This window comes from Rana temporaria, chromosome 4 (genome assembly GCF_905171775.1).
Source record: "Rana temporaria chromosome 4, aRanTem1.1, whole genome shotgun sequence".
In the NCBI taxonomy this organism is placed as follows: Eukaryota; Metazoa; Chordata; class Amphibia; order Anura; family Ranidae; genus Rana; species Rana temporaria.
In genome coordinates, this window is record NC_053492.1 from 184845297 (window position 1) to 184869714 (window position 24418).

Here is a 24418-nt window from a genome sequence, read left to right on the forward strand (position 1 = left end):
GAGCGGGTGACGGAGGTGGAGCGCAGGGTCTCCGACGTGGAAGATGTGCAGCGGGATCAACGAGCGGATCTGGTCTCCCTGAAATCCAGGGTGAAGGTGCTGGAGACTAGGGCGGAGGACGCCGAGAATCGGAACCGCCGCAATAATTTGCGGGTCCTGGGCCTGCCGGAGGGAGCTGAGGGGCCGAATCCGGTCGCCTTCATGGAGCGGCTGCTCCCCTCTCTACTGCCTGCTGCACGCTTCTCCCCGCACTTCTCCATCGAACGGGCCCATCGCATGCCGGCGGGCAGGGGCCCGCAGGGGGCCCCCCCACGCACCTTCATCTTCAAACTCCTTCACTATAGAGACAGGGACACGGTCCTCCGCGCGGCCCGGCTCCAGGGGGAGTTGAAGTTTGAGAACACCAGACTCCTCATATTTCCGGATTACTCCGTGGAGACCCAACGCCAACGTAAATCTTTTGATCTCGCCCGCGCCCTGCTCCGGGAGCGTGGGATCCGGTATAGCATGCTGTTCCCTGCTAAGCTGAGGGTGCAAGATGGCGAGCGTGTACAGTTCTTTATTTCTCCCCGTGATGTGGTGGCCTGGGTGGAGACATTGCCGCGCTGAAGGTGGACTGCACTTGCTGCCTGTACTCCAACTTGTGAGTATGCTGTGGGGAGCCCCTATTGATCCTTTGAGGGGGTCCTGGGTATGGGGTGGGCGGCCTGGGGACACATTTTGAGACTTGGCGGGACGGAGGTGGCAGTTCTGAAACTCTCTGACCTCGATGCTATTCCCCTTTCGGGGTCCTGTGCTCCTAGCCTCCTTCTCCTGTCCTGTCCTTGGGGGTTATAATGGTCACCAATGAGACGTCGGAGGACACGATGCTGCCCCCCTCCTGGACCTTGCCTCCCCTTTTTTTCCCCTGCCATGAGTGTACCCGAGACAGGCGCTCTCTCTCTGTGGCCCTCAGTGCTGACCCCTCACTGCTACCCTCCCCGGTTGTTTGGGCATGGGGTTCCCTCAGGCTGACTGTTCCTGCTTCCCCATCCTTCTGCTGGACTGTGCAGACCACTGGGATGCTCGGAGTGTGTCCCTTCAAGTTTGTACCCCCGGGGCTCCGGGTGATTTGCTTACTCCTAATTTACCGGATGCCTTAAAGGATTCTCTGGTCTTTGTCCTTTGTATTGTTGACTCGTTATTTTTCTCTCTTGTGACCCTCTTGGTCCAAGGGAGCGGACTGCCTTCTGTTCACTGCCCTCGGATCTGGCCTGAAGGCTGGTTGTTTTTGGGATGAAAACTCTCCTCTACGTTTTGGGGGGGGGGTGGGGTGGGGGGGGGGGTTAGGTACGTGGAGCCGATCTGCTGGCTCCCATGTTCTTGTTTTTGTTTCTGTTATATGTTACATGACAGTAATTTTCTCCTCATGTATTGCTGCACTGGCAGGGAGACGGGGACCTCCTCTCAGCCCTGCGATGGCTGCTGGGGCTGCCTGGCGTCTCCTATCCGGTGTTGATCCTCTCATTATTTATTTTATCAGTATGTATGGCTACCCTTGATATCCTCTCCTGGAACACACGGGGGCTGAACGCCCCAATTAAACGCTCCTTAGTGTTTCAATTTATTAAAAAATATCATCCGCATGTGTGTGTGTGTTGCAGGAGACGCATCTGATAGGGAGTAGGACCCTCAGTCTTAAGAAGCCGTGGGTGGGACACCATTACCATTCCACCTATTCCAGTTATGCCAGGGGCGTGAGCATCCTTGTCCTCAAGTCGCTCCCCTTTAAGCTCCTAGACCTAGCTCTCGACCCGGACGGCAGGTATGTAATAGTGTATGCGTTGATCCATAGCTTACCGTGGGTGTTGGTGGGCATTTACCTACCACCGCCTGCCTCTCTTGGAGTTCTGAACCTCCTTGCATCTAAAATAGCACAATTCCCGACTGACAACGTCGCATTGCTGGGTGACTTTAACCTTGTTCCGGACTCTGCTATGGACCGGTGCGCCGGACCGGGTGCGACCCGGCAGGGACTGGCGGCCTGGGCGGACACATATGGCCTTACAGATGTGTGGAGGTGGAGGTGGAGGTATCCGGATGTCAAGGCCTTCACTTGCCATTCGGCTACAAATCCTTCTCTCGTATAGACCTGGCCTACGTGGGGGCTCCGGTCCTGCCCAAGGTCCGGGATGTTCTTATCCTACCTAGAGGTATATCCGACCATGCGCCGCTGCTCCTATCGCTGACAATATCGACTGACCCGACTGATAGACTCTGGAGGCTTTCTAGATTCTGGATCACGGATGCGGAGGTGGAACCTCGGTTCCATGACTCTCTCAAGCAATACTGGTCTGACAACCCGGGCACGGCGGCGGAGACCTCTGTATGGGACGCCTTTAAGGCCTCCTCCAGGGGACACTACCAGTCGATCATAGCTGCAGTACGACGGGAGCGCAGGGCGGAACTTGTTAGAGCTGAGGTGGACGCGAGCAGACAGGAGGCCCTCTATATTCGGACTCGGGACCCTCGCCACTATGACCGGTTGCAGCTATTGACGAGACAGACTCTCCTACTGCGGACATCCCTGACGGAAAAAAGACTACTACACCAGTCACAGCGTATCTTCGAGCAGGGGGAGAAGACGGGTAGACTCCTGGCCTGGCTGTCCAAGGAACAATCCGGGGTCACCGCGATTGCTCAAATTCTGGACTGTGCAGGGACCTCCCACTATACCCCGGGAGAAATCAACCACTGTTTCGCCACCTACTACCAGGAACTTTACAGCTCTAGAGTGGATTACGAACAATCTGCCTTGGTTGATTACCTGGAGGCGGTGGACGTCCCTGTCCTCACCCCTTCGGCGGCGAAGAGGTTGGACGCCCCAATCAAATTAGAGGAGGTCCAACGGGCACTAAAAATGATGCAGGGAGGGAAGACGCCGGGAACGGATGGGCTCCCGATGGAATTTTATAAGACCTATGCTGAAGACCTCGCTCCCCGATTGTTGTCCCTCCTGTCCCGGGCGTCGGACTCTGGGGCTCTCCCGGAATCGATGAGTGAGGCAGTGATAGTGGTCATCCCCAAGACTGGTAAGGACCCTGCCCTTTGTTCCTCGTATCGACCTATCTCGCTTCTTAACGTCGACGCTAAGATCTTCGCGAAGATACTGGCCAACCGCCTGAATACTGTCATTACGGCCCTGGTCCACCCGGACCAGACGGGCTTTATGCCTGGTAGAGGCACCGATATCAACCTGCGTCGACTACACACGCATCTGGCGATTGCGGGACCGGATGCTCCGGGTGTGGTGGCCTCACTCGACGCCGAGAAGGCCTTTGACTCGGTCGAGTGGGGCTACCTCTGGACGGTCCTCTCCCGCTTTGGCCTGGGCCCCCGATTCCTGTCCTGGGTGCGCCTGCTCTATGCGCATCCCAGAGCTCGTGTCCGCACTAATGGCGCCCTGTCGGACCCCTTCTCCCTTGGGAGGGGGACTAGGCAGGGCTGCCCGCTGTCCCCGGCGTTGTTCGCGCTGGCGCTCGAGCCCCTGGCCGCCCATCTGCGGGGGGACTCGGGGATTAGGGGGATCCGGGTGGGACCCTTGGAGGAAAAACTGTCCCTGTATGCGGATGATGCCTTACTGTACCTGGCGGACGCCTCCTCCTCCCTGCGTACTGCCCTTGCCCATTTTGATAACTTCAGTCAATTCTCGGGGATTCGAATCAATTGGGATAAGTCGGTACTGTTCCCGCTCCATGCGTCGGTGACCCAGGCGGACTCGCTTACTCCCCTTCGCTGGGTTGAGGAATTTACCTACCTGGGAGTTCGGGTGGGTTCGCAACCGGGTAGCTACCTTACTAGGAACATACTCCCAGTGTTGGAACAACTTACTAAGAAGTGTGCGACGTGGAGGAGCCTTCCCCTGACCCCGGTCGGACGGGGGAACCTTATCAAAATGGTATATTTACCCAAATTGTTGTACTTTTTCAGGCAGACTCCGACCCCTATCCCTCGGTCATTTTTTCGACAGTTAGACAGCATTGTTTCGAACTTTGTCTGGGCTGGGCGCCCACCGCGGGTGGCGCGGCGCACACTTTATCTCCCATTATCGAGCGGGGGGCTGGCGCTCCCGAACTTTTTGATTTACTACTGGGCGGCGGTGCTGGTCATGGTGCGATGGTGGTTCTCCCAGCCCAGGCAGAACCCGGCGGTGGTGTTGGAGGCGGCAGTGCTGGGTTCATATGCAGCACTCTCCAACCTGGTATTTAGGGGTCCCAAAGCGCAAATCCGACGGTTACCGGCCCCATGAGGACTGTCCTACTGGTCTGGCGCACCTCTAGGGTCAAACACATCAAACCCGGGTCCATCTCTCCCCACACTCCCTTATGGGCCAACCCCCTCCTCCCCCACCTATACAGTCTCCCTGATCCTGCGTTGTGGGCGAAAAGAGGAATCCTCACCCTCCGGCACGTGATGCCGAACGGCAAGATGATGACGTTCCAAGAACTGAAGGCAGCCTACCGCCTTCCCCTCTCCTTCCAATTTAGATACTGCTAGCTCAGGCATGCCCTCACCTCACAGTTCACGGCCCCTGTGACCCTCGAGCCTGATTCCATTGAGCGCCTCTTGATTTCGGGGGTGTTGGGGAGTCCCTTGTCCTCCCTTTACCTCCGACTCACGGTGGCCCACGATGTGGACACAGCTGGGGCCCTGGGCAAGTGGAGTGCAGACATCCCTGATCTTGACGAAGAGGTGTGGGAGGATTGTGTCTCCTCTTATATCCCCTCTATGATAGCTTCCAGAGATCGTTTTATCCAGCTGAAGTTTTTGCATAGAGCATACTACACACCGCAGAGGTTGGCTGGAATGTTTCCCTCTAGGAGTCCGCTTTGTACCCGATGTCTGGTTGACACTGGGACGTTTTTCCATATGGTTTGGTCCTGTCCGAAACTACACACGTTTTGGAGAGGGGTGACTGACACTCTGTCCGAACTCTGTGGGGTGGACTTGGCTATGGATCCTCGCATATTCCTGCTTAGCTATCTGGGCGAGATTGAGGGCGATAGGTACGTCAAGCTTTGTATTACTTTTGCATTATTTTATGCTAGAAGGGAGATTCTTTTACGTTGGAGAGGCCCGGAACTTCCCACAGTGCCTTCATGGCGGGCAGCGATTGAACGGGTCCTCCCGCTATACAAGATTACATATGAAAGCAGAAACTGTCCAGCGAAGTTTGATAAAATCTGGTCCAACTGGGTCGATGCCTCTGGCTAGATGCCCCCCTCCTCCCCCCCCCCCCAAGGTGATGGTGTCCCATTCTCCCCCCCCCCCCTACAAGTGGGTGTATCCCCCTTTTTTCCCCGGCTCCTATCCCCTCCTTGTGGGTGGCTCTCCTCCTGGTTGGTTCCCCCCCCCCCAGGGGGTGGGGGCACGTAAGATCGTGAAACAACGACTGGGGTGCTCTGTTGACTCGAACCCCCCCTGCTCGATCCTACTGCTTTGTTGATTTAGGTTCGGCTCTCCTCCCTGTTGATCTGTGGCCCTTACTACTGCATCTGCCTCCGATTCCCCTACCTGAATTGTTAATGCAATCTTGACTGACTGTGTTCATGATGCTTTCAACTGTCATTGCTTACTGTCAATCGTTCATCTTTCAATAAAGAGAAAACTTTTTACTGTCAAAAAAAAAAAGTGCATCCAGTGTAGATAGACTTGATTACTCACCAAGTGGATCACCCAGATGTGCCGCCACCAAAAAATGAACAAAATTCCTCCTTGCCAGAAAAACTGGACTCTGGATTTCCTGCCTTTTGGGCTCATCAAGCGTTTCTGACTCTTTAGATTATTAAAAAAAAAACAAAAAAACAAAAAAAACGTTGCCCCTCCTTACATTAATGGGGAATGATGGCAAGGCTCATGGTATAGGATGTTGTATCATAGTAGACATGGCGAGAAAAACCCACATAGTATGAACTGTATGAACATTTATTAAAATTCAAAGAATGCTAATAAATCGCATTAAAATGAATACAATCCAGCATGAAAATGGAGATGCTTGTTTTTGGGGAAACCATTGGAAATCTCACAGATCCAGCGTATGTGGTGACATCAGACGTGGACTCTGCCCTACATGTTTCATCAAAAATGGTGCAAAAAAATATATATTACTGCGCAGGTGATTAATAGCCTAAGTAAAATAAAGCTGCTTGTAATATCCCAACAGAACCAATTGTGCAAAAACAACATATAAAAATTGCAGGACTAAATAAATGAAGTTCAAAGTAAATCATTAAAAAATATAGTGCTTGAACATTAAGTGCGTAGTGACAGATGAAAAGAAAGTCCATTGAAGTAATATTCAAAGAAATATGATTGTTTAGATGAATATCCACCTGGTGCACCTCCACCGTGATAGGATGTGAGTTTACCAGATCTCTAGACTCCACGGTATAGTAGTCTAGACAAGCGTTTAAATAGTGATCGGAAAGGAAGGTAACGTGGCTGGCCAAACAAACCCTAATCCCTGTGCCCCAGATGGATTGCTGTAAATATTGCAGTACATTTTTAGTAGCCTTTCCTCCAAATAAAAGTTTTTACGGTTTTGCACTATATGGACCCCCCCCCCCCTTTTTTTTTTTTTCCTTATTGGTCATGTCTGGGGTTTGTTACCTTCCTTCCGGTCTAAGGTGCACCAGGTGGATAGTCATCTAAGCAATCGCATTTCTTTGGATATTCCTTCAATGGACTGTCTTTTCATCTGTCACTGTGCACTTTGGTGTTCAAGCATTATATGGACTATTTTTTTTATTTTATTTTTTCCAAATCCGTTTTTTTAAGTTTTCATGTACAAAACAAGTACGACAAAAACACTGAAACAATACAATGGATAAACTTGCGTTGCCCACGCAGGGGACATATGTTCAAAACATATGATATAAATTCTGTAAGATAAAGCAACGTCAGATTGGCAATGGTGTGACCGTGTAACCTGCACCACCAGGTGCCAAGACCCAATCTATGAAATAAGAACTGACCCGATTTCCCACACGTAGCACAAATAAGACAAGAGTTCAACTAGGCATCTCCAGGCCTTTCATTATTTGATATCAATGAAGCTTGGCAGCATCTGGCAACCATTTGGCCCAAACTTTTTTGTATTTAGCAGGACATCTCCTATTCACCTAAGTATCTTTTATATAATGGCAGATTTTTGGTGAGCAAGCATTTCCAGAAGGGAATGGAAGGAGGAGCATGTTTCTTCCAATGCAAGGTAATAACTTTCCTTGCATAAAAAAGGAGATGGCTAACAAGAGTTTTTTTCCACCCTGGTATGAAGTAGATTGTCAACAAGGCCTAATATACAGTTTTCAATAGCTTGCAGGACCTGTATTAACATGTATGTATTGATGCTGGTTAGCATATCTGCCCAAAAACCTGTAATCTTAGAACACGACAAGAAGATTTGGGAATAGTCACCCCTGGAATTACCACACCTCCAGCACTCCAAAGAGTGGGAGGGATTCATTACCCCCTAGAGGGGGTAAAATAGGCTCTATGTACTATTTTAAACTAGATTTATTTGTCACATAAACAAACTGTTTTAAATGATGGATCCCAAATGTCATCCCAATCATTATCTTCCAAGTGTGGTGCATCCTTCAACCATTTGTCCCTCAGTTTGTCTAATGAAGACAAGGAAACCAACATCAGGTGGACATAAATGCGTAGGTTTTTCATTGCATTCAGTTTTGAGCAGTTGTTAAAGCTCTGACTCCGCTATCTTTGGACTGTGGAAATTTAACTATGGTAGGCGTAGGAGAGCTGCCTATAACTAAAATTGTGTGAGAGGTACATTAGAATGTTCAGATAGACTGGCCATAGGGCACAGCAAGCCCTGATCCACTATCTGAGAGCTACATTCAATTATAGATTAAGTCAACACAACTGGCTCTGGTAGCATAAAGAAATGAGATGGAGGGGTTCTTCCAGAGGGATGCATTGGGTGACACTGCGGTGTCTGGGTATTTTTACTAGACAAACCGGCCCTCCAGGCTCTGATGGTTATAAACATAGAATAAAGTTAGGGGATGGCCTGGAGGGCCATGAAATGTAAGAGCATGCAGAGCCTCTAGGGATCCAACAATGGCTGCCTCCAGCATAGTAGATAGTAGGAGTTTGTATGGTCCAGGGAGAGCCACCAGGCAGCAGTAACCTGCTGAGTTACCATAAAATATTTATGGGAGTCTGGGAGAGCCATTCCCCCTGAGAGGAGGGTCTCATAAGTGTGGTCAATTTGTATTTTGGAGGGTGAGGGCCGCATAAAAAGGTAGAAAAGATTTAATTTAGGCAGGTAAAAAAGGATTTAGGGACACAAGAAGGGGAGTGGTGGAAGAAGTAGGTAAATTTAGATAAGACTTTAATTTTTAGCCAATTGACCTGACCCAACAGAGAGAGTGACAGCGATTCCCACACCTTCAACTGACACCTAGTATCATTTATAACCGTGGTTAGATTTAGGGAAATGTACTCTGAGGCCTGTCGAGAAGCCCATACGCCAAGCTATTTAAAGTGGTCTACCCACTGGAGTAGGATATTCGAAATAGCAGAAGCCTGGGCCTCAGGATCAATGAGGGGAAAAGTAAGGACTTGGTCCAGTTAACTTTCAGTCCTGTAAGGGTGGAAAAGGTGTTTAATACTTGTAATGCTCCTTGTAAGGAGGGTCCGGCATAATTTAGAAACCACAATAAGTCGTCAGCATACAGGGCTACCCTCTCCTTCCAACCCACACAGAGGCGCTTAATGTGTGAAGATGTGCGAAGTGCCTCTGCCATGGGTTCTATTGCTATTGCAAATAGATCCGGGGAAAGAGGGCAGCACTGATGTGTACCTATGTGTAAAGAAAAGGGAAGTAAAAAGGCCACCACCCAGTCTAATTGAGGCAGTTGGATTTTTATACAATATCTTAAGCCATTCTGTGAAATGTAAAGGAAAACCCATCCTCCTGAGGACCTGTCCACTGAGTCCACCACCCTGCTCACCCGGTTGGTATGTGGTATATGGATAGTTGCGAATAATTTTCGGTACTATATGGACAATTTTTTTTTTTTTTTTATAAGGATTTACTTTGAATTTCATTTATTTAACGCTGCAACTTTTATTATGTTCCTCAAAAATGACATAATCAAAAGCATATTCAGCGCAGCAACTCTATGCTTATAATGTTATATTTACCTATGGATCAGTGTTCTACTTCTAAAAATAAAATAGATGGTCTTACTGAAAACCAACAAAAAATAGCATTTCCTTTTGGCCACTAAGCAGACTATAGCAAAGGCATTGAAAAAAATTAGTAATGACTTGTTAAATTGAAAGTAAAATTAATGAATTGTTCGTTTGTATATTCAACACACCATTTGAAATATTGATGATTTAGGAGCCCTAAAATCAATGCTTTAGTAGCTAGCTCACAGTATGATCCCATCCATTCACTGCTCCCGGTGAGGTTTACTAAAGGCTCTGAAGTGAGTGGCCTTCAATATTCGCAAGGTTTTTAATTGCTTGAGAGTCTGACATATAAGTGAACAGCAGTCAGTATGCTGTTCTTCTACTGAAATTGCTTCTACTGAAGTTACTTGGCTGGTCTTGATTCCATTCTGATTCATCCTTATGCAACAGGCATCTCTACCTGTTACAAAGGCATTACCTTAAGACCAAAAGTGATATGCCCAGCGCCAAAAGTCTTTCAGGTATATCTAAAGACGGAAGTGAGAAGGTATTTCTCCAAAATGAGGGAAACATTTCTCATTTAAAGCAGTGTTCCCAATGGAAAAAAATTTCCTCAACTTTTGTTGAAGAAAAGGACGACAATAATAATATGAAAATTGTAATCCTTCCCTACATTTGCCACCAAAACAGTCCTGTCTATGTCACTGGATACCGAAGGAATGCTGTGGAATCTGGCACCAAGCTGTCAGTAGGTCCTTTTTAAATTCTGTAAGTTTCAACGTGTGACATCCATGGGTTGGACTCTACTTATCCAGCACATCCCACAGATGCTCTGATAAATTGCAATCTGGGGACTTTGGAAGCCATGTCAACAAATGAAACTCATTTGTGTTCCTCAAACCATCCTTGAACCATTTTTGCAGTGTGGCGGGGGGCATTATACTTCTGAAAAAGGCCAACTGCCATCATGGAATACCGTTTTCATGAAGGGGTCTACTTGTTTACCAACAATGTTTAAGTAGGTGGTACATGTCAAAGTAACATCCACATAAATAGCAGGACCAAGGTTTCCCAGCAGAGCATTGCCCAAAGCATCATACTGCCTTCTTTCCATACCGCATCCTGGTGCAGTCTCTTCTCCGGGTAAATTAGGTATTCATCAGACCAGTTTACCTTCTATTTCTCTGTTGTCCAGTTCTGATGCTCATGCTTTTGGCTGTGGACACAGGTCAGCATGGGCTGATCATAGCCGATCTGTACTTTCAACACGTCAACTTTGTCGACATATTGATTTGCTGCCTAATATATCCCACTGACTTTCAGTTGCCATTGTAATGAGATAATCAATGTTATTCACTTAAGCCATTGTGGTGTTGTACTATAATTTCTTGGCATTTTCAACCAGGGGCTTTAATCTATTTGAAAATAAATTAGACATATGATGTTTTGTTTTTTTCTGTTAACATTTAGATTTTTTGACTGTGACCTCCCGTCTTTCTGTCCACACAGGATAACCCCACAGTAGTTGTTGAAGATTTACGTTTGTGCACAGTAAAACACTGTGAAGACATTGAGAGACGCTTCTGCTTTGAGGTGGTTTCTCCTACTAAGTAAGTAAGCTTTTTTTTATTTTTTTTTTTTTTTTTTTTTTGTTTTTTTACAAATGCCAACAATAGCAGCAGTTTCACACATTTTTAAAGTTATAGTAAATTACAATAAGAAATAAAATTCTTATCTGTTACTACAGCAGCGATAGTTGTCACTATAGACTGTGACCCCTCTTTCCTATGACCATGCATAGAAGGAATTGATATTAAGATAAAGGGATGTAAGCAAGAGTCCAGTGAAAGAAGTGCTCTAAAAGAATGGTGAGTTCTCCGCTGTAGGTGACATCAAACGTGCACACTCCACACTTCAGGCTTCTCCCGTGTCAATCTCCCCTTAGGGGTAGATTGTGCACATGGCTTGCTGCTGCTGCCATTTTTGGAGCATAGCGTGCTGATCGTTTACAGGCTTTGGAGGAGGTCGGATGGTGCAGAAGTTCAGAGCCTGTTGAACTCTACCTTCTGGTGAGTAGATACCCATAAGGGGAGATAGACACGGGAGAAGCCTGAAGTGAGGAGTGTGCATGTTTGATGTCACCTGCAGCAAAGAACTCACCATTATTTTAGAGCACTTCTTTCACTGGACTCTTGCTTACATCCCTTCTTCTTAATATCAATTCCTTCTATGCATGGTCATAGGAAAGAGGGGTCACAGTCTATAGTGACAACTAGCGCTGCTGTAGTAACTGATAATAATTTAATTTCTTATTATAATTTACTATAATTTTAGATGTTTTGTATTTTAAGCAGCTGCTGAAAGTTTTATATTGAATGACTAATGGTAACATTTAGTCATTGTTTTTCTGTTTACAAGTTCCTATTTGCCCTTAGCGCCGAGATAGTGAAAGTAGGCTTTGATCTTCACTATATTGGTTTCACACATTGCCTGCCTTGAATAGTCTTGACCAAAAACCTAGATTCATCATTTTGGGTCAACATTTTATTTGAGTGAGATATATTGTATTCCTTTTTTAGAATTTAAGAGTGCAACAAAGATGTTTGTAAAAATATATGCAAAAGTGGTAATTTTTTCTTTAATTACTAACTGGTCTTAGGGACTTTCACTTTGTGCCGTATTAATAATACACACTTGAGTTAACGAGCTGCATAAAAAAACAGATACTATGCAATAAAAAACTCAGTTGATGGTATGCTATTTCTCTGTGTACACTTTGCTCGTAAAGCCTCATGTTTTTAATAATATTGTGCTTTTTTTTTCCTTTCCAGGAGCTGCATGTTACAGGCTGACTCTGAGAAGCTGCGACAGGCTTGGATAAAAGCTGTGCAAACAAGTATAGCTACAGCCTACAGAGAGAAGAGTGATGAAGCAGAGGTTAGCAACAAATGAGTAGCATAACGTATCTGTCTTTAGTTTCCTAGGTCTTTAAAGCATAACTAAAGGCAATTATTATTATTTTTCACAGAGGTAAAACCTTTTTTTAGATTCTGTATAGGTTAGGGCATGATTTAAACTAAGACCCTTTTTTTTTTTCTTTGTGTCCCATTTGGCGCAATTCCCTCACAGCCTGTACTGCAGACACAAAAGGTCAGAGGAAATATTTCCAAAGTTAGTGGAACTCAACCTCTTCCTGCCCACCCCAGCAGCCCTTTGGCAATCATGTAACCCTTGTCATGATGTTTACCATTTTTTAGCCTGAACTGAGAGCTCGCTTTGACAGCTCAGTCTTTTTGCTGGAAGCATCCTCTAGGCCAGGGATATGCAATTAGCGGACCTCCAGCTGTTGCCAAACTACAAGTCCCATCATGCCTCTGCCTCTGGGTGTCATGCTTGATGCTGTCAGAGTCTCGCTATGCCTCATGGGACTTGTAGTTTGGCAACAGCTGGAGGTCCGCTAATTGCATATCCCTGCTCTAGGCACATAAACATTGGCCGCCCAGCGAAGCCTACCATTTTGATGCTGCACATATGTATTGGGCGGTTGTAAAGGGGTTAAAGAATAAGATCACCTTTTGAAACATGTTGCGTGTTCCAGCAACTGTAGTCTCTCCCCACTCCCAGTGACACAGAACAGGCATTTTCTTTGGGTGCCCGTTGTCATTGTTTGAAAATAATGCGGCCGTGCAGGGCTCTGCTTGCCCAGCAATTTCATTTATTCAGAGTTCTGTGAATAGGAAACTACAAGTACTGACAACCTTTGCAGCTGTCGGCTTGTAGTTCTCAATGAACTACCATGGCGCTGTTGAGCGCTCTGGTAGTTCATTGTTTCTTGTCAGTGTGTTGCCTGCCTGTATGAGGGATCAGCAGACAAACACTGAGAAGCTTACAGGAGCCCTGCATGGTACCCGTAATCTGCTGATCGCTGGTGCAATGCTTTCCAAGCTCCAAATAAAACAAAAATAATGCAAATTTTTCTACCTGCAAAAAGATATATGCTTTTTTTTAATTAATTTTTTTCTCATCCTTTAACCACTTGCCGCCCGCCAATGACATATTGACGGCGGCAAAGTGGTTGTCTGATCCTGACCGGACGTCATATGACGTCCTCAGGATTCTGAGCCGCTGCGCGCCCCCGGGTCTGACACCCCGCAACACCGATCTCGGTAAAGAGTCTCTCACGGAGACTCTTTACCACGTGATCAGCCGTGTCGAATCACGGCTGTTCACGATGTAAACAGGAAAAGCCGTTGTCGGCTCTTCCTCACTCGCGTCTGACAGACGCGAGTAGAGGAGAGCCGATCTGCGGCTCTCCTGACAGGGGGGGGGGCTCGCGCTGATTGTTTATCAGCGCAGCCCCCCCCTCGGATCGCCACATGGACCACCAGGGAAGCCCACCCTGGACCACCAGGGTGGGCAAAAAAAAAAAAAAAAGTCTGTAAAAAAAAAGATGCCAATCAGTGCCCACAAATGGGCACTGACTGGCAACATAGCTAAATCAGTGCCACCCCACATTGTCCATCAGTGCCACCCTACAGTGTCCATCAGTGCCACCCCACAGTGCCCATCCATGCCCAGTGCCCACCTATCAGTGCCCATCTGTGCCACCCATAAGCAGCCATCAGTGCCACCCATAAGTGCCGCCCATGAGTGCCCATCAGTGCCGCCCATGAGTGCCCATCAGTGCCGCCCATGAGTGCCCATCAGTGCCGCCTATGTGTGCCCATCAGTGCCGCCTATGTGTGCCCATCAGTGCCGCCTATGTGTGCCCATCAGTGCCATATACAAGCGCCGCCAATCAGTGCCACCTCATCTGTGCCCGCCAGTACTACCTCATCGATGTCCATCAGTGCCATCTCATCGGTGCCCATCAGTGCCGCCATATCAGTGCCCGTAATTGAAAGAAAACGTACTTATTTACAAAAAAATTTACAGAAAAAAATAAAAACATATTTTTTTTCAAAATTTTCAGTCTTTTTTTAGTTGTTGCTCACAAAAAAAAAATCGCAGAGGTGATCAAATACCACCAAAAGAAAGCTCTATTTGTGGGGAAAAAAGGACGCCAGTTTTGTTTGGGTACAGTGTAGCATGACCGCGCAATTGCCATTCAAAGTGCGACAGTGCTGAAAGCTGAAAATTGGCTTGGGCGGGAAGGTGTATACGTGCCCTGTATGGAAGTGGTTAAACAGTTGTTAATGGAACGAGTGTCCTCATTGAATGATTTTCCACTGTTCAGACTTCAGGCAGTTATTGGGGCCTTAAAAATACACGGTTGAGCTGCATTTATTTCCTAAGTAGTGGTAACCTTAAATGTATTTTTAGGATGAGGCTAGTCATGCCTAAACTTCATAGTGTATTAATATGACTTATTGAACAGTCCATCTTATAGGCAATTCTAAGAGGCTGCTAAACCAATATTCTGTATTCTCTGTGTCGAACAAACATTTCTCCAATGCGAATGTGCTGAATCTATCCATGATGTCATGTAGCAGTGTATTTTTTTTTTTTTACCAAGAATTTAAGAGCTAGTTACTGACTGCCTAGTTATCCAACAAAGATATAGGTATAAACATACAGTACAAATGGTTATCTACCCGGTAGTTGCTCCCCTTTTTTTTATCAAGGCAAAAGCCCTAGCATAAAAGGGATTATTCTCTGAGTAGACAATCTTTGTAGGGAGTTATCCTGCCAGGGTATAGATGTAAACCATTTTTATTTAGACCAACACAATCCAGAAATAGTATCCAAGTAACAGTCCCAATATTCAACTACATGACACACCCCTCTAATATTAAAGCATAAGCTCCTGCTGAGAAAGGAAGTCTTCTCAATGTGTAGCCCTAGTATACAGGCAGTAATTGCATGTCCACAGAAAGCTGTATTTTATTCCTTGTAATTGGAAACAATGCGTGATAATGTTCTCCAGTTCTTAAATTAATAGTACTCCATACAATCATAGATGGCAAACTTAGTGTTACTAAACCCGCAACATTAAAATAAGTCTGTATATGCAGCACAGCATGCTTGCATATACAAAGTTCCTTAAGTGCTACAAACTGTCGGCCATCTGCGTGGGTGGTGCAAAACCTGGAAAATATAAAATAAACTAATACCCAGTGCAGCTGCCAACCACTGGAAGGATGCATAACGGAAATCAAAAACAAAAGCTCTATGGGTAAAGCATAAATACTTAGAAGTCTGTAAATTTATTAGAAAGTTGATTCATTGCGCTATAAGGAGAATAAACAATTGATATGAATATGCAGCAACTGTCAGTAATGATAAACTTTCAAAAAGTTGCAGAAGCAGTAATAAAACATATGGCCAAAATAGATACTGGTATAAAAATGATCAATGGTACCACTATAATGTCCGTTTGAGGAAGGGTCAACATCAACAAGTCGGCGTGCAAGTGGGGCATGGGAGAGAGATGTCAAAATCCATGTGGGTGGTGATGGAAGCCCGGTGGCTGAAAGGGGAGAATAGTATCTTGACTCTTTAACACTAGCTGGTGGTCAAGCTCCACTGGCATCCAAGTGAGGAATCACAGTGGTGAGAAGCCCCCTTGAGAACACAGCGAGCCCTGCAGTTGGACTTGGGCGTGAAACCCTGCTGAGCTGTGGAGCCGCTGAGCTGCTGACAGCGTAGTGCAGTATCCACCGCTGGGGGAATGGAGCCAGAACAGGCTGGCCGGAAACCGGGTGCACTGGATGACGTCCGCGTTCCCCCGGAAACAGAGGGAAGCGGGAAGAAACAGAAGACCCGTCTATAGTGGTGGACTGCAAGCTCAGAACTGCCGTGGCTTACATGTTTCGTGCGTCAGCGCATTTTCAAAGTCCTTGGAAACAAAGATAATTTGTTCTGCATTGACTTCTATTGCATGCAATACCGCATGTGGCCAGAGGTGGGGAGCGCCGGAGAGCTTCGGAAATACTTGGGGACAGCTCGGCTGAACTCGGAAACCCTTGGAAAGGCTTGGGAATGGAGTGTTTGAGTGATTTAGAGTATTTCCTAAACGTTTTGAGTGTCACCGGCACCCCCGCACCTCTGGCCAAATGTGGTACTGCACACCTCATTGGCTTTAATTCTGCTCGTTTTGAGAGTCAACACTCGCAAACAGTCAGATTTTTTTTAAAAGTTGCTTGTCTTTCAAAACGCTTGTTAACCGCGTTACTAGTTAACCACTGTATAATCAAAATAGAATCCTCTATTTTGAGTGGAGTGGTCGGGGTCTATTTTTTTTTTAAACTAAGTATTTTCCTGCTGTGCTGATTCAATGTGCAGAGTTCTACCTCCACATCAACAATCTACTGACAATACTTTCAAACAATATTGTGGGAATCTAACAAAACAAACTTTCATACTCCAGGGCAACCAAACTGATAAGAGGCATGGAGGAGCTCAGCTATGAGGAAAGATTAGAGGAACTGAATCTATTCCTTCTTGAGAAGATGAGATTAAAGGGGTTGTAAAGCCTCGTGTTTTCACCTTAATGCATCCTATGCATTAAAGGAGTTCTCTGAGCTAAAACTTTTAACCCCCGCTGTGCCCGGGCTGTAAAACTATCGTTTTTACAGCCCGGGCACAGCGGGGATTAAAAGTTTTAGCTCAGAGAACTCCTTTAAGGTGAAAAAACACCCTGCACTTTCCGGCCCCCCAGCCCCCGTTTTACTTACCCGAGCCCCGAACTTCTGTGGGCGCGATCACGCATCGTTCTCCCCACGGCTTCTTGGCTCTTTATTGGATAGATTGATAGCAGCGCAGCCATTGGCTCCCGCTGCTGTCAATCAAATCCAATGAAGCGGCCGCCAGGGGCTGAGTCATACACTTGGCGGTTATGTACGTCAAGTGTATGCAACTGGAGCACGCCCGCAAGTTAACCCCCTCGGGAGAGAGCTTTTCCGGAGGGGGTAATGTATTGTGTGGAGGAACCGCAAGAGCCGCCGTGGGACCACAGAACGGGAGGATCTGGGCCACTCTGTGCAAAACAAACTGCACAGTGGAGGTAAGTATGATTGGTTTGTTTTTTTAAATGTGAAACTATAGTATCACTTTAAGGGGGGATATGATCAACGTGTACAAATACATAAGTGGTCCATATTGTAAAATTGGTGTTGTCATTTACTTTAAAGTCATCACAGAGGACAAGGTGGCACGCTTTATGTCTAGAGGAAAAAAATATTTCATCTTCAAATACGGAAAGGTTTATTCACAGTAAGAGCTGTGAAAATAAGGAATAGACTCCCTGCAGAGGTGCTTCTGGCCAGCTCAGTCAATTGCTTTAAAAAAATCCTTGATTCTTTCCTAAATGTACACAATATAACTGGGTACTAACATTTCTAGGTAAAGTTAATCCAGAGAAAATCTGATTGCTTCTCAGGGGATCGGGAAGGATTTTTTTCCCCTGCTGTAGAAAATTGGATCATGCTTTGCTGTTTGTGTTTTTTTTTTTTTTTTGCCTTCCTCTGGATCACCTGTGGGTATAGGTTTGTTTATATGGGATTGAATTTTTTTTTTTTTTTTTGGACTTGTCTTTTTTCAACCTAACTATGTAACTCACCTAGATGGCTGCAGAATGCATCTGATGCTGCATCTGTCGCCCGCTGGCTCTACATTGAGAACTGAGTGATCCAAGACAGTTTTCGAGTCTGCTCTGTGCTCTACCCCTCCAATGCTCACTGGAGCACCAGGCTGTAGAGGGGTGGGAGAGTCTGATTCTGGCTTTCAGCAGAGAGGCTGAGCCAGCTTCTGGCCAGGCATCTGGGCGGATCCCAACATTCTTGTTGGGATTTCTGCTGAGCCTGGACTGCCTCTGTGACGTCAACTGAATCTGGGTCACAGGCGTTCAGTACTAAGTGCGCTCCTGTGACCCAAAGGAGAAACATGGCCAAGAGAGCTTTGGCCATACTTCTCCTTTAAGCCCCCATTCACACCTAGGCGTTTTGTCGCCTGTAGTGTGACGCCGCAGCAGCCCCGAGACGCTGGAGGGATGAAAACACATTGCCCTCTATGGAGATGGTTCACATCTCCACGCCGTACGCCTGCCGCCTGAAAAAAAGTCCCGGACCTTTTTTTCAGGCGGCTTTCGGCGTTCGGCATAGGAGATGTGAACCATCTCCATAGAGGGGGTGAGGCTGCATTCACAATCGCGGCGTTTTGTCGCCGCAAATCGCGGTACAAAACGCCACAATTTGACGCCGCGATTTTGTACGCCTAGGTGTGAATGCAGCCTAAGACAAGCCACTGTTGTCGCCACCTTAAGTAAGTTCTCCAGTAATTCCTACGGAGTTACCAGAGGGCTCCTGTACAGAAAAGTTACATTTTCTTCCCTCTAGTGAATTGTATATATGATTACATGGGGAATCGTAACCGCATGGCTTAAAAGCAAGAGAAAACCATGCAGGTGGACTTGATTGACCCCTCTGCTTAAAGATACTAACCTGGTTGTCACTATGGTTTTAGTACTTTAAGTCATGGACCTTGAACAAGTATGCAGAGATTGACTTCTGACATATTGATCTGCATACTTGTAAGTAATGGGGACAAAGTTTTATTTAATTTCCAGAGCTTTAATAACGCCAAAATGTGTGCATATTGTAAAGATATGAATTTTTTATTGTTACAGAAAACGGACAAGAATCCTTCCATATCTAACACTAGCCCTGTAACTGAGACAAAACTTGTTAAAGGGGAGAGTGCTCTGCAGAAGGTGCAGTGTATACCTGGTAATACAAAGTGCTGTGACTGTGGCATACCAGAGCCTCGCTGGGCTAGTATTAACCTAGGTATTACTTTATGCATCGAATGTTCAGGAATTCACAGGTAAGCAGACAGAGGACTCCTTCTATATAGCCTTTTAAATGAAGAGAATTCTATTTCAATTATGTTTTTGATTTGTCTGTTTAAGGTTATGTAGGCTGCATATTTTAATAATTTGTGCCATCAATAAATTAATAAGTACATTTTTTAAGTGATTAACATGCCATCTTAAAAATGGTTAAGGATGGCAAAATGTATTGTACAAAGTAAAGCATGAAAAAAAATCCTCCTTCTGAAATCAGGCAGTATATGGCACCATTCAGTGATATTTGGTACACTGTATTTGTCTAACAAACAGTACGTCATGCTCTAGTTTTCTTTTATCTCAACCGCATTGATTGTATCTATTTAATCTGCCCTGTAACTTTTTTCCTCAAGGCATAATACACAAGGTCATAGTCCCGGACATCTACTCTGTAAAACAGCTACATAGCTCAGATTTCTTAAGGTGTTCCGCCCTGAAAAAAAAAAAAAAAAAATCATCAGCTACAGATACTGTAGCTGCTGGCTTTTAATATTTGGACGCTTACTTGTCCTGGAGTCCAGCGATGTCGGCACCTGCAGCTGATGTTTCCATCAGCTGTCCGGTGCTGCTGCCGCCATTGCGAGTAAGGGTACCCGGCAGTGTAGCCTTTTCGGCTACTGGCGAGGAAGCCCCAGCCGTGCCGTCAATATCCTTTAGGATGGAACTCAGCTTTAATGTGACGTTTTCTTCAGTTCCTGTTTATATCACGTGGAAAAGGCAAAGAATGAGTGGCAGTGCAGATCTGTGAATCTGTTTTCTGTGAAGACCCATACACACCACACATGTTTTTGTATATTAATCAGCGCATTCAAAATGAGTTGGCTGCATTACACCTCAGCACATAAAAATGTTGAGTTTGCTGCATTATTTGCAGTGCGGTGCAGGTGGATAAAAAAAAAAAAAATCACTCTAATGAACCAATCCATGTGCAGTGCCTTACCGCACATTGCCGTAACATGACCGTTTTTTGCCACAATGCACATTTGTTAACAGGCAATAAGGGTGCAAATTAGGGGTGCACCGATATATTGGTGCCAATACATATCGGCCGAAAATCGCGTTTTTTAGGGGCATGCCGAAACAACAAAATACTGGCCGATAATGTCCCACCTCAGCGCAGGACTTAATTACCGTGCGTACGGCTCGTTTCCTGTTTCCCCTGACCTTTGGCTCTGCTACCGCCAGCATCAACGTCATGACGTCGCAGCCAGTCACTGACCATCGGCGGCTGTCCATGCGGCTCCCCCTCAGACTCAGTCAAGTCCGCGCTCTGTGGGGGCTGGGCGCCATCCAACCCCTCGAGCAAGCTGCTGATTTCATCACCCGACAGCGGGACTCGCTTATGCCAGCAGTTAAGGTAATGTCTGTGACTGACTGTCAGACCACCAGTCCATGACCACCAAACATGCATAATCAGGCTTACTCACAACAGCCAAGCAAGCATGTTTATGTAGTGTGCAGACACACTGGCCTGCCTTGTATTTGAGAAACAATATTTAAAAGATGTGTTGGCCCTGGGTTGTCTGTACCCATCAGGTGTGTCCCATTCATATAAAATGATGTGCTGACCTGGCAGTATTTGTCTGCATTCGGATATAACCATCTTGTATCTCTGGATACCTCCTGCTGCTGTCATTTACTATTGCAGGAATTTTTTTTTGTTTACATGTAAAAAGCAGCTTTTTTTTTTTCCCCGAAAATACTTAGAACCCACATTTTCATATATATTTTAAGTATTCCCTCCCCGTTACATCCAGCAAGAATTCAGTTCCGGTACCTCCAGCAATAAATGTATTGGGAAGGAGTGCTGAGGTCTCCTGGAGGGTTTAGGTGGGTGCAGGAGGTGGTGGTGAGAGCTGGAGGTGATGGCGGCAAGAGCTGGCAGGAGGTGATGGCGGCAAGAGCTGGCAGGAGGTGATGGCGGCAAGAGGTGGTGGGGGCAGGAGGTGATGGCGGCAAGAGCTGGCAGGAGGTGGGGGTGGTGTTTTAACATACAATTATTTAAAAAAAAAAAAAAGTAATTTTCGGTTTCGGCTTGACATTTTTTTTTATTTTGGTTTCGTTTCGGGTCTGAAATTTCCATTTCGGTGCACCTCTAGTGCAAATGGCTTGATCGTAGTGTATTCATATATAGAAGTAGCGGTAAATCAAAGAGGTGAATAAATCTTTGTTAAAAAATGAAGTGATAAACAAATTTTGTTAAAGAAATTCAGTCCATAAAAAGCCCATCAGTGAGGGCATAAAGAAAAAAGTGTTTAAGAACAAAGTTCAGAAAGGAGCAGTAAATGCATAATCCAGTCATTCCATGAGTGTTCCTATGTTACTAATATTCAGTGCTTTCACCACTAGGTGATGCCAGATAAATGAGGCTCTTACCGGATCCTGTCGACCATCATATAATATGGTCAAATGCGCGTGTTAAATTCCTTAGGATGGGAAGACTCCAAACACCAGGTATCTGTCCAGTCAGGGTTGATCCATCTCCTCTGTTGCCACTTTCAGCAACTTCTCCTCCTCTCTACTTCCTGTCTGTACCTGACATCACTTTCTGCTTAAAAGACAGAAAGTAGAGAGGAGGCTTCCCATCCTAAGGGATTTAAAATGTGCATCTGGCCATATTATATGATATGATGGTCCACAGGATTCGGTAAGAGACTTATTTATATGGCATCACCTGGTGGTGGAAGCACTGAATATTGGGAACACTCATGAAATAATTGGATTATGCATTGATTGCTCCTTTCTGAACTTTGTCCTTCAACATTTTTTTTTCTTTATGCCCTCACCGATGAGCTTTTTATGGACTGAATTTCTTTCACAAATTAGTCACCTGTTTGGTATGAAATAAGTTTGGTGGTGTTATTACAACACAATATTTTTTAACAAAGATTGATTTATTCTCCTGTTTATTGATTTAGCGCTGCTTCTGTATATATGATTATAGCTTTGCTGTTGGTGTCACAATTTGTCTACATAATAATTTTTGTATCCAGTAGTAGCCTTGTACTAGGTAGGTAAACTTGTACTGATTGCATAGATAATGCATCTCTTTGATTTTTTTTTTTGATTTTTTTTTTTTTAATCTAAAGCAAATTTTGATTATTTAGAGAAGTATGTAAACTGCTATCACGTACCTTCTTAAAACCTGGATTCTCTGGTTTTAAAATCTTTGCGTTACTGACCTGGAACAAGTATTCATTGAAATCTTGAATTTTGTTGTGTATATTTAATTTTGGGTCAATGAATCAGAAATTGTAACGTTTGGGTCAGCAGGACCACCAGACCTCTTGCATCTTCAGATGGTCAGCAGTGACGGACCACGTAATTCTGTCAACACAGGTTCACTTTTTTTTTTAACAGAAAGGTTTTTATTTATCATATACAAAAGAAAAAGAAAACTGTAGGGCACACATTTCACCACATCACACAAGGTGAACAAAAAACATTGATCATTGAAAAGCTCTCTTTAGCAGTGTACATTATATTTCATTAGGAAGATCTGACATTTTGTATCACATGGAGTAAAACCTTAAAGAACTAAAATGAGAAGAGAAATGGATCGGTGGGGCAGTACAAGGTTGAGGAGAAGGGGGTTGGTTTTGTGGGGGGGGGGGGGCGGGGACTGAAAGGCAGCAGGTAGAAAAAAGGGAGAAGAGGGGGAGTGGAGATAAAGTATTAGCACACCAGTCTTCACATTAGTATCTCGGCATATATTAGTCATTAGGTAATCATGGGTCTGGCCTTCACCCATTCTCCCCAGATCTTGTCAAACTTTTTAGGACATTTGCAGCTCATATAGGTGAGCTTGTAAATGGGTAGGACAGCATCCACAGGCAAGCTCCGCTGTGAGATCCTGGGGGGGTCAGCCTGTTTCCATTTGGACAAAATGGTTTCTCTTATCGTCCATGGACGGACACAGCTCCTTAAATCTTGACAAGTGGGTTATGTTCCCTGTTTACAGGAGAGGACTAGGCAGAAACATGTTAAATAGTTAAATACATGTTACATTAACAGAGTTGAACAGCCCCGCCCAGGGGACGGTCCCTCCAGACATAACCCTCCTCACTGCAGCTTGCAGCCTCAGTTTCGTTCTGCCTAGCAAAGGAGAAGGACGTATGGCTCCCTTTGGGCCCAGCGCCCTGAGGAGAAATTTTATTTTATTCTATCTTATTTTATTTTATTTTCACTTTTTCTTGAAGAATCTTCTTTCAACTGTTGGCTGAGAGACAGGCTGGATATTATAGATCCTTGTAGTCTACTCAGTCCGACCAGCAAGCGTGGGCACACCTATGCAAAGAGGCTTGGTCTGCCACGCCATACCCCATGACTCCTGGGGGGGCCAGTGAGCTTTGCTCCGAGGTCCACATATGACTGGGCTGTGGTGTTGTCTCACTCACAGTGGACCGGGCCGACAGCTACCTCCATTGCGGTTGTAGTTCTGTCAGGAATGCGTCAGCGAGTCCTCGCTTGGACGGGTAAGTACAGTACCTCCTGCTTCGGTGGGTTGGTACGGCTGGGCATTCCTGGGGTTCGGGGGTCCCTTCCCCTTACTTCCCTGCTCCTTTCCCTTGCTGCATTGCTAACATTGCCGCTGTCAGGGGGGAGGGGGCCTTCCTGAGGGGACTGTGTTATCTGGCCTGTGCTTTTTCTTTTTTGTATTGGGCTTTCCTGTGAGGTAAAAAGCCCTGTGATGAGCACAGATGTTTATGATTATACTTCAGCAGACGCTGACTGATTGGTGACACATGTAACGGTTTTGCTTTTTATGCTTTATCTGTGTCTTATGCTTAAATAAAACAGCCCCAGGAGGCTTTTCCTGTTTAAACACAGGTCCCTGCAGAGTTACCTCACGGTTCTTTTCCTCACAGGCAGCGCTGGGCAGTCTCCTCCTGAGGGAGTCCCCTGGTTACCCCTGGTCAGCGCAGCAAGTGGGTGAGAGGCCCTGAATAGGGCTCTAGGAGCTTTTGTCTATTTGTATGGACAGGTGTGCATATTATAATACACACTATGTAAATATTGGAGTCAGTATCTGGGTCCTTCCCCACATGCTGGTGGTGGCAGCAGGTGTTAGCACCTGGGATTCCCACAGAGTTTTTATTGTTAGTCCTGGACACAGTTTGTGCCAGGGTGGGGGTGGACTGCGGGCGGGCGGTAAAAGAGTGCCCCCTTCCCCGTTATCCCCTGGGGAATGCTCTGTTATGGAGCCATGGACTAGGTACCTAGTTAAAAAAAAAAAAAAAAAAAAAAGGCAGAATAAGGCATTTATGGGTGCGCTTTTTACTGCTGCAAGGGACTCTCCTAAGCTGCATAGTGCAGCTGGGTTTCCGCCGAGGGCTCGGTCTTTTTGGATCACGCAAATCAGACCGCTGT

General features: G+C 45.9%; 1 protein-coding gene across 1 annotated transcript in view; it reads left to right on the forward strand.

Annotated features, from left to right (window-relative positions):
* ACAP2 (ArfGAP with coiled-coil, ankyrin repeat and PH domains 2) overlaps nucleotides 1–24418 on the forward strand; it is a 178735-nt gene that overhangs the window by 88448 nt on the left and 65869 nt on the right. The window contains exons 12-14 of the mRNA XM_040347722.1: nucleotides 10714–10814; nucleotides 12036–12141; nucleotides 18830–19026. Coding sequence (XP_040203656.1) covers nucleotides 10714–10814; nucleotides 12036–12141; nucleotides 18830–19026 — 404 coding nt within the window. The remainder of the gene's footprint in view (nucleotides 1–10713; nucleotides 10815–12035; nucleotides 12142–18829; nucleotides 19027–24418) is intronic.